The sequence below is a fragment of the Onychomys torridus genome, chromosome 6, assembly GCF_903995425.1.
Source record: "Onychomys torridus chromosome 6, mOncTor1.1, whole genome shotgun sequence".
In the NCBI taxonomy this organism is placed as follows: domain Eukaryota; kingdom Metazoa; phylum Chordata; class Mammalia; order Rodentia; family Cricetidae; genus Onychomys; species Onychomys torridus.
Window position 1 is genome coordinate 134375036 of NC_050448.1, and position 10879 is coordinate 134385914.

Consider the following 10879-nt stretch of genomic DNA (forward strand, 5'->3'; position numbering starts at 1 on the left):
TAAGTTGTATTGATGTTTAAGTTTTTATTCACTGACATCTATATTTCCTATCAAAAGTGATTGTTGGAGTTTCCAGATCTCTGAAAAAGAAAAGTAAAATGAGAGACAATATCAAAAGATGATATAGTTGATTCTGGCTTTGTTGCATAAGCCTTCAATTTCAGCTACTTAGAAAGCTGAGGCAAGAAGATTGAAAGTTCAGGACTGGCTTGAGCTATAGAATGAGTTCAAGACCAACCTAAGCAACTTATCAAGACCCTATCTCTTTTCTTAAACATGAACAAAGAAGAAAGGGTGGTAGGATGTAGCTCTGTGGTGGTATGCTTGCTTACCATGTACAAGATCCTGGGTTCCATCCCCTGTAGTGGAATGGTAGGGGGAAAAAGAGTGGTTACAAAACATGAACAGTTACAGCAACATGATGTGCAATACTTTGGTAGGGAGGGAAACACACAGCCAGAAAATTGGGGTTACATTTGACAATGCCAGGTGTGGTGATATTGTGTCCCCCAATATATTGCGTACCTTAATAAACTTATCTGGGGTCAGAGAACAGAACAGTCACTAGACAGACATAGAGGCCAGAAAATGTTGACACACATGCTTTTAATTGTAGCCTTCTGGAGGCAGAGATCCCTTCAGATCTCTGTGAGTTCAAAGCCACACTGGAAATAACCAGGCATGGTGACACACACCTTTAATCCCAGCACGTGAGATCTCATGTCTTGCTTTGGGAAGACACATGCCTTTAATTCCATGAAGAGATGGCAGGAAGCAGAAAGCTATATAAGGTGTGATGACCAGAAACTAGAAGGTCACTTTATGCTTTTATCCTTTTAGCAGTAGTTCAGCTGAGATCCATTTGGATGAGGACACAGAGGTTTCCAGTTTGAGGAAACAAGATCAGTTAAGGAATTGGCAAGGTGAGGTTAGGTGTGGTTTGTTTTGTTTCTCTGATCTTAGAAATTCGTCTTACAGCCAGGAGTTTGTAAAGCCACCCCAAGTACAAGACCAGGTCCTTTCACTTCCAGTGGCGAATACAAACAGTAACACAACTAAATGCAATAATACTACTAAAGTGGCTAATGTTAAAATATTTTGATATTTGAAATGATTGCATGACATAAGTATTTGCTTTGGTCAGGTTATTGTAGTTTTATTAAACATAATATTCAGCTCATTGTCCCAATCACCAATTGACAACTTTTGTGTGTATGAGGGGGGGAATAATTTTTGTAGTTCTTTATATATTCTAGAAATTAGCATCTTATCTGAAGTATGGCTCATAAAACATTTGTCTCATTGTGTAGGATGTCCATTCACTTTTCTGATAGTTTTCTTTGATATATAAAAGTATTTTTAATTGCTTTCATTCCCATTTGTTAATTCAGATTATTCCTTGTGCAACTAGAGTCCTGTTAGGAAAGTTTTTGGTTGTGCCTGCATTTTGAAATGCTTTCCCTATGTTTTCAGTTTTTCAAGTTTTAAGGTCTTTGATATTTTTTTCAGTTGATTTTTGTTGAGATGAAACTTAGTCTAAATTCATATTTTTGTGGCACTGTTTGAATCTTGGGGTTCCCAGTTTCACAAAATGAATGATAAGGGTTACAAATGGTCACATATGTTCTGACACAACAATGGAAGACATCAGTACCTCACTCTCATATTTAGATACGTCTCCCAAACTAAATATCAATAAAGAGCCTTAAGAACTACAGACCAACGGGATTTAGTAGATGCATTTGTAATATTCCAACAAACAGATGGAGAATGCACATTCTTCTTAGTTGAAAATGGGACCTTCTTTGAAACTGATAACATCATAGACCACAAAGCAAGCTTAAACAACAATAATGAAATATTACTTGTCTCTTACTAGCCATTGGTGGAATAATCTAGAACTCAACTGTAACAGACACCTTGGAAAAAACAAGTATATTTAGAGTCTGAACAACATACCTCTGCATTAATAACAGGTTACGGAAGAAATTTGAAAATTCCTAGAATCAAATGAAAATGGTAGTAATTCTTACAATAACCCCTGGAATACAACCAAGTCAGTCCTAAGAGGAAAGTTTATGTCTATAAGCACTATATTAAAAGAAAAATGAGAAAGCTCAAATAAATAACCTAATAAAGAACTTTTTGATTCTAGAAAACAACAACAACAACAACAAAAAACAAGTAGCCAAGCCCCAATACACTAGATGTTAAGAAATAATAAAGACTAGGGAGAAATTAATAAGATAGAAACTAAAAGAATAATATATAAAACTGATTAAACAGAATTGATTTTTAAAAATAATTAAAAAGCTCAATAAAATGCTAAATAAAAGAAAAAGATAAAGCCAAACTAATAAAATTAGAAATGCAAAGGAACTTTTAGAGTAGACTTCAATGAAATCCAGGGGTTTATTAAGGAATACATAAAAATTATATTTAATTGAACTGGAAAACCTAGAAGGAATGGATCAATTTAGAAACACATACAACATAAGTCATTAGAGTCAAGCTAAATTTAAAATTATAAATAACATAAACAGACCCACAATGATCATTGAGATTGAAACAGTAATTCAAGTTTCCCCACAAAGAGAATCCCAATATTAGATATATCTATTGCTGAATTCTACTCAACTTAAGGATGAGATACTACAAATCCTTCTCAAATTGTTCCACAAAATAGGAAGGAAAGGAATACTAAAGTAATTCTACAGAACCAATATTAATCTAGATGTTATAACTGGATAACAACAATAATAAAAACCTTTAGTCCAATGTCACTGGTGTACATGAACACAAAAAATTTCAACAAGATACTTCTAAATTGAATTTAAAAAACCTTAAAAAGACAATATATTACAATCAAGTTAGTTTTATCTGAGAAATACAATGTTGGTTCAATACACATAAATTAATGAAGGTAATATGCCAAATAAATTTAAGACTCAAATTTTTATGATTTCTTATTAATGCAGAATTTGCATTTGGCAAATTCAGAGTGCCTTTACAATAAATGTCTGGAAAAAATACAGCATAAATGTAAAGTCTATGTCCAACAAACTTATTGCTAACACCTTATTAAATGGTTAAAAAATCCAAGTATTTTCTCTAAACTCTAGAATGAGATAAGGATATTCATTCTCTCCACTCCTATTTAATATAGCATTCTACATCTTAAGTAAAGCAATTGAGACAGATATAGAAGGCACAGAAACAGGAAAGGAAGAAGTCAAACTGTCCTGGTTTGCAAATGATTTGATTCTATACTTGAAAGTCACTATAGACACCACTAGAAAACTTTTGGATATAATAAACACTTTCAGTAAAGTTGTAAGAAATAAGCCAACAACAAACTTGTTCAGAAATAATTAGGAAAACTATCTTATTCACAATTCCTTCAAAAACTACTTAGGAACATACCTAACCAAGGATATGAAAACTTTATAATATACTGCTGCTGCTGCTGCTGCTGCTACTACTACTACTACTGCTACTACTACTACTACTAAAGAAATTGAAGAAGATATATTTTAGAAGCATCTTTCATCCTCCTGAATCATCAGAAATTACTAGATTGCCAAAGCTAATATACAGAGTCAATATAAACGTTATCAAAATTCCAATAACCATTCTTCACAGAACTAGAAAACACAATCCTAAAATTCATATGGACCACAAAAGATCACAGATAGTCAAAGTAATCCTGAGCAAAAAGAACACTGCTAAAGGTATCAAAATGCCTAACTTCAATTTATGCTAAAGAGCTCCACTGACAAAAACAACATGGTAATGTTGACTAATGGAAAATAGTAGAGGGTCCAGGAATAGTCTCACACAGCTATGATCACTTTATTGTTGATCAAGATATAAAAAACACACACTGGAGACTAGATAGTTCAACAAATTGTTCTGGCAAAGCTATTTATATTAAATTTTATATTTATTTATTTATTTGCTCTTTGAGGGGCCTACCCCCAGCTCCAAAGAAATCACACACAGAGTCTTATTTTTACATATGAATGCCCGGCCTTAGCTTGGCTTGTTTCTTACCAGCTTTTCTTAAATTATCCTGTCTATCTTTTGCCTCTGGGCTTTACCTTTCTCTATTTCTATATACCTTTCTTTATATCTTACTCATGGCTCGCTGTGTTGCTGGGTGGCTGGCCCCAATGTCCTCCTCCTTCTCTGGCTCTTAGATCTTTTCTTCCCAGATTTCTCCTCCTATTTATTCTTTCTACCTGCCAATCCCGCCTATCCTTTCTCCTGCCTTGCTATTGTCCATTCAGCACTTTATTATACTAATCATGTGTTTCAGACAGGCAAAGTAACACAGCTTCAGGGATTTAAACAAATGCAACATAAACGATATTCCACAACACAACACATCTTTGCATCATTAAAAGAAATGTTCCACAGCATAAATAAATGTAATACATCTTAAAATAATACTCTACATTATACTCTATGTTTGGGCTAGTAAACATGTTCAAAGATTAAAAGGACTTCAATGTGGTTGGGACTGAGAGAGGAGGAGTTAAAAGCATGATGAAACTGAAGGAGTGAGTAGAGGTTGGTCTCTGTGAGGTCTTATAACCTACAGGTAGTCCTTTGTCTTTATTGGGTAAAATCTTAGGGCAATCTTAAGATGAAAGACTTTCAGAACTGTATTTAGGGAAATCACTTAAGGGAGTGTTTCTTAGTACCTTAGAATCTTTGCAAAGGTTATTTGTGGAAAGATTTAAGTTATACTTATGAAGTGACATTGAGAGACCTTGAAATCAAAATAGAGAGCAAAATGTATGGTAGGGAATGAAAAATGACCCCTAAATTAAATGATTTCTATCATCATTTAAAAATAAAACAAAAATCTTGGAAAAAACTCAGGACTTGAAGGGGGTATGGGTGACCTAGGTTTGGATTTGTGGAGTTTACACTGTTGGACTAGCTAAAATGTGTTAAGTCAACATCCAGATCAATAAAGAGAGGTCGAGGTTGGAAGTGTCATTTGTGAGTCATCTGATTATGGGACTAGCTGACACTGTGATGAGATGGTCTGTGAGGGTAGTATATGGTAGTATATTTGGAACAAAGAAGACTTCACACTGCTTTATAGCTGTAAAGAGACAGTTGAGTGTGCATGAGGGTAACCTGAAACACTGGAGGAAAATTAAAGAAGCATTGTACTATGTGGGTCATGACCACAAAATCATCTGTGTTAATCTGTTCCTATTGTAACAAGCTATGGCAAGCTGGGAGACTCACCAACAGAAGAATTCCTTCCTCACAGTTCTAAGATCAAGGTGCAGCTGATTTGTGATCTTGGTGATAGACATTTTATGGTTTATGGAGGATCCTTCTTATCATGAGATCACAACATAGGAAGGATGAAGAAGCTTCTTACTGGCTCTTTTATTTGAGGTAACCAATCCCATTTTCAACAATTCTGTCCTGATTGTCTAACTGTATCTCAAAGCATATCCATACTGTCATCCTTCAGTAATCAGATTTCAATAAATGAACTTTGGAAGAATGTAAACATTCAGATTGTTCAATTTTTCAGAAAGCACTTAAAAATTCTTGATGAGTTTAGCAAATGGCAGTAGAATTTGGATATTGTGTTGTGAGTGTATATTACATCTTCTGATGTTGGATTCTTACAAAATTATTCTTATGAATGCAGAAAACTATGACCTTCCTCTAGCCAAGAGAATATGGCAAAGATACATTGACACTATGGCTTCAACCAAATTATTTTAATTAATAAAAAATTGAGATTATCTTGGGTAGTTCTGGTTTCATCAGGTGAAAATATTTAAACAGGAGCAATACTTGAATTGTTTTTATTTGTTTGTTTGTTTGTTTTTGGTTTTTTGAGACAGGGTTTCTCTGTGTAGCTTTGTGCCTTTCCTGGATCTTGCTCTGTAGACCAGGCTGGCTTCAAACTCACAAAGATTCACCTGCCTCTGCCTCTCAAGTGCTGGGATTAATAGGCGTGGGCCATCACCACCCTGCTTAGACTCTAACTGTTAAAGGGAGAATAAACATCTATATTTAGAGTGTCTATGCAGGCAAAATGGAAGGCATCTGGAACCTAAAAGGTGTCCTTAGGTGGCAGCCAGCAAAAAGAGGCAGTAGTTGGTCATCAAATTTATAAGAAATAAATTCTTTTTTTTTTTTAAGATTTGTTTTATTATGTATACAGTGTTCTGCCTGCATGTATGCCTGCAGGTCAGAAGAAGGCACCAGATCTCATTATAGATGGCTGTGAGCCACCATGTGGTTTCTGGGAATTGAACTAGAACCTCTGGAAGAACAACCAGTGTTCTTAACTGCTGAGCTATCTCTCCAGCCCAAGAAATAAATTCTACCAGCAGCTTGAAATCATTCAAAAATGCATCCTTCCCAAACTGAGCTTCTTAGGACTGAACTCTTGACTCATAATTAATAGATAATATACAACAATTTAGCCAGTGGATTTATTATGACTGGTGACAGGGAAATAGAAAAGCCTTACAGCAGACTGAAGAGGTTATTGGTGATCTGAATGGAAACTATCCTAGGCAAGTGACAGGATTGGAGCCCCATCAGGCTTGTTTGAAGGAGCAAGTATGAATGAAGCAAGCAAATGGGGCTGCCATGGAAGGCTTTTTGGAGGAGATCTTTAGAACAGAACATAAACACATGTTTTTAGCTGATCAGAGATATGGTTTTGAGAACAGATTTTTATTGAACTTTTTTTAAAAAATAAGGAATAACTTGGCCATATCTAAAAGTCTGTTTGTACAAGAATCAAACTTATTTTTTTTCCTGAATGTTTTCTCAGCCTTGCTAGCTGCAGCATAGCTAGGCAAAATTAATATTTAACAACAAGCTAAGAGCAGTTTCTGGTGACCTAATGTTGATCTCAATGTTGAAAACACTATAAAAGATTATAGGTTATCAAAGATAGCAGTGTGAAATATGCCATTTATCAAAACCTCCCTCCACAAAGAGAGCCTGTCATCTGAACACAGCTCCACATTCCTCTCTGTTCTTTTGATAGGGAGATGATGTTCTTGGACTTTCTGTGATGCTGCTTTTCTGAGGTGGCAGTTTTCTCTGGGAATTAAACAGAAGATGAGGGATGGACCCTAAGCTGAACCTGTGGAATGAAGAGGATATAACTGCACCATGTGTTAGATGAATTGACAGATAACGTGAATTATAGTCTAGCAGTTACAAGGTCAGTTTGATGCCATCTCTGTGGAACTTGTACTGAATCACATATATTTTTTTTTCTGTAAAAAGGAGTAACATGTTCTCTTGCCACCTCCCCTATCTCCTCCCACTACCTGTCGTGGGGACCCACAGAGACTCCATAGTGAGGCCTTATTCCATCTTGACTGGGGGTCAGAGAGTCCGAGTTGGCTTTGCCCCACAAGGCTGCATAATAGGATGTTTTGGCCAAAGGTACGGTTACCAGGTATACTATACTTCAAGGCCTAATTACAAGATGCTTTGCCATAAGGTGTGGTTACTAGGTATTTTGAAAATTAAGGAAGGCTCTACATTTGTTTGTACATTGTATCTTGGCCTTGAAAGGGGGAGGTCTTTTGCCTCTCTTCTTGCTGGTGTATAAAAATCCCATTAGAAAGAAACTTGAGGTGACTGTGATATTGACCCAGAGCCCTCCCAAATGTATCTTGTGTCTCTATCTTTTTCTCCATCTACATCTATTTTTTCATATCTATTATTTCTTAATTCTCACTCCTCCTTTCAAGGATTATTTGGCAGGTCGTGCTGGTCTGCAACTCTCTCCATGTTCCTAATTTACTCAGAAGATCTTATTTATTTCTCCTTCCTGGTGTGACCCATACATGTCTCTCTTATGATAAATTTTTGGATACTTGGCAATTTTGATATAAAATGTATCCTATTATCCTTAAACAAAAATTAATTTGGCATAAGACAGTAATATTAGCAAGCTAAAAGAGATATAATTAGAGGAAGGGGAAGAAATGAAAAGGCTGAAGAAAACTTTCTATGTCCCAGGTTCTGTGCAACACACTTTATATAAATCTTCATCTCACAATAGTCCTGTAAGACATCAAGGCATGAACCACCATCACCCTTATTTTAGAAGAATATAAACTGAGTCTTTCATGAAAACAACACACAGTGTATTGCAGCTGGTTATTGTTACATGTGTTGTGCTAGAGAATAGACCTTTTCATGTGCCTCAAAAGTAAATAAATACCACAATGTTCTGTCTCTACTATTAAAAAGACGCTCTTTTTTTTAATCAGAAGATAGTGTTCCCCTATCAGAGCACAGGGAGGACTTCTCATTACATTAACAAGGGGCAATCTAGATCTCTAGGGAAAATATATATCTATTCTTGTGAGGATTTGCAGCAATTATACTAATAAAATTCTTAGCTACATATGAAGTATTTTAATACATACAGTTTATACCAGAAAGAAATAAGCCCTAAGTATGACATAGTATACCTATCAACATTAGACTTGTCTCATTTGCCATAAGTCATGCTTAGCTGTTAGACTTAACCTTGTATCACAGTCTTTAATATGGCTTTTTAAACTACAGACCACTACTCTAGTCTTAAGAGATATTTATTCAGCAAGTTTGGGCATAAGCCTTTGACTCTGCTCAACTAGTGAATTTTCAAGTGATTTACTTGCTGTTGGCCTAGGTGCCATAATTTAAGAACCACTACTTCAGATAGGAGTTCATATCCTTAATAATCCATGTAGGATGGATGGCCTGTTATTCTAACCATTGGGAGCTAGTCTGGGCTACATAGTGAAACTTTCTCTCAAAGAACAAAAATAAATATTTAAATAAAGGACTTTGGCTTTTTCCTGTGGAACATTTAGCCTGAGTTGTGACTACATGAATATTTCTGTGAAGCAAAAAGTAGAATATCTAAACAAATATGTGATGCCTATGTTTCCATAAAGTCTTACTCATGGAAATAGGCATCAGAATGGATACCAAAGTAAACTGCAGTTGAGTAAATATTTGCCTATATAATTCACTAAAGGGTACTCATGGAAATTACTATTCATGTTAAACAGCAACTCTCTGGAAATCATTTACCAATGTATCCACATATCTTACTTACTTCCAAGTTTTTTTTTTTTTTTTTTTTTTTTGGTTTTTCGAGACAGGGTTTCTCTGTGTATCTTTGCGCCTTTCCTGGATCTTGCTCGGTAGACCAGGCTGGCCTCAAACTCACAAAGATCTGCCTGCCTCTGCCTCCCAAGTGCTCGGATTAAAGGCTTGTGCCACCACCACCCGGCTACTTCCAAGTTTTTAAGTAAAATCTATAGACCTATACAAGAGATGAAGATGAGGTACTGAACCAGAAGAGGAGAAAGTCCAGCATTATCTATGAATTCAGTGGAAGAAGTAATACTTAAAAGCAAGGATCTTCATAAATGCTTATAGTTGAACAGCATCTTCACTTTCACATTTTAGTTTTTATTGGATATTGTTTATAGAGTTAGAGACATAAATCCACCACTATGTCACTCTAGCAAATGACATGGAAGTTATTGCAAAGAGGTCTGTATTGACTAATACACAACACACAGTGAAAGTGCTTCCCTTGCTGAGTGTACAGGCAATGTATTTGATCCTCATCCATACTTCAGACTAATTTAAAATTCAAATATAAAGTTAATACTCTATGTATGTGGAGCTCAGCATTAACTTCATAGTTAAGAAACGTAAGTTCTTAAAAATTGGACAAAATTCAGAGGAATGTTTGTCATAATGGAACATAATTTAGCATGCTAGAAATAACTATATGCAAATACCACAAGGAAAGTTAGTATCATGAGTCATCTTACAAACTTCAAATGTGAAGATCATGTCAAGTCTCCAACAATCTGTTTCATGCTATGGAATATAAATATTTAAATAAAGTATTACAGATGGCTACACATTCTAATATAAAATAATTTGAGGCTGGATTAAAGTGTCATTTATAACATCTATCTTTCAAAACATTTTACTAAATTCCATTAAATAAAAAATTTCAGCTTGACAAATGGGTGTACTTTACCCTTCGGCATTTAATTTTCTAGTAACAGTGCTTTTCAAAGAGTGTGGCATTTTAAGAAAAAAAAAGTGTTCAAAAGAGAACTGTAGTCTAAAGGAAATTGTAAAATGTTGATTTTTAAGCACATTTCATAAGTTTCTTTCCCTCAGGACTCCTCAGAACATTAGTATGTACGGTGTATAGAGATTTTGAAAGATTTAGAATATCGTGAGACTTTGCTGTTCTCATTTAACACAAAATGTAAATGTCATGGAAAGTTCCTAAAGTACCAAAGTAGAGTACTCATAGGACAAATGGGGCTTGTATTTGTTTTTAACAAAAAAATCAGGTCAATTTAATATATATTTATTGAATACCTCTCAATTTTGCCAGAGCTTTTAAAAGTGAACTGGTTCATTTTTTTGTGCCATTCACAAAAAAAACTACCTAGAACATGATTATTATGATTAGACATACTTACACTCCTCTTCAGGCCTCTTCCGAAGTGCTGCACGAGCCTCCTTATAAGGACTTCGCTGATATTGTGGGGGATTCCTTCCCCGTATTAGGCTCTCCATCCTGTAAGAGAAAGACCAAGAATGTTTTAATACCTGAATCTTGGTTGATAATGGAGATATCAAATTCAAGTTTAAATACTGACAGAAGCTATATACTCCACACCACTGAAATTATCCAAGGTAAGATGACAAGGGAACATGGAGCATGGTGAGCTGGAAAGTGCTTGGCTTTTAAAAGGCATTTTGATTTAAAATGTTAAAAAAATATCATGTGACACTACAGAAACAGCTCAGTAATGCTAGTAATTGCTCT

At 35.1% G+C, this 10879-nt stretch overlaps 1 protein-coding gene across 12 annotated transcripts in view; it reads right to left on the reverse strand.

Moving 5' to 3' along the window:
- Lrrc7 (leucine rich repeat containing 7) overlaps positions 1-10626 on the reverse strand; it is a 357320-nt gene extending 346694 nt beyond the window's left edge. For 11 of the 12 annotated variants that reach the window (XM_036190947.1, XM_036190946.1, XM_036190949.1 and 8 more), the window contains exon 1: positions 10530-10626. In XM_036190947.1, the coding sequence (XP_036046840.1) occupies positions 10530-10626 (97 nt within the window). The remainder of the gene's footprint in view (positions 1-10529) is intronic. The other variant, XM_036190943.1, reaches the window with a different exon arrangement.
- Positions 10627-10879: the final 253 nt, after the last annotated feature.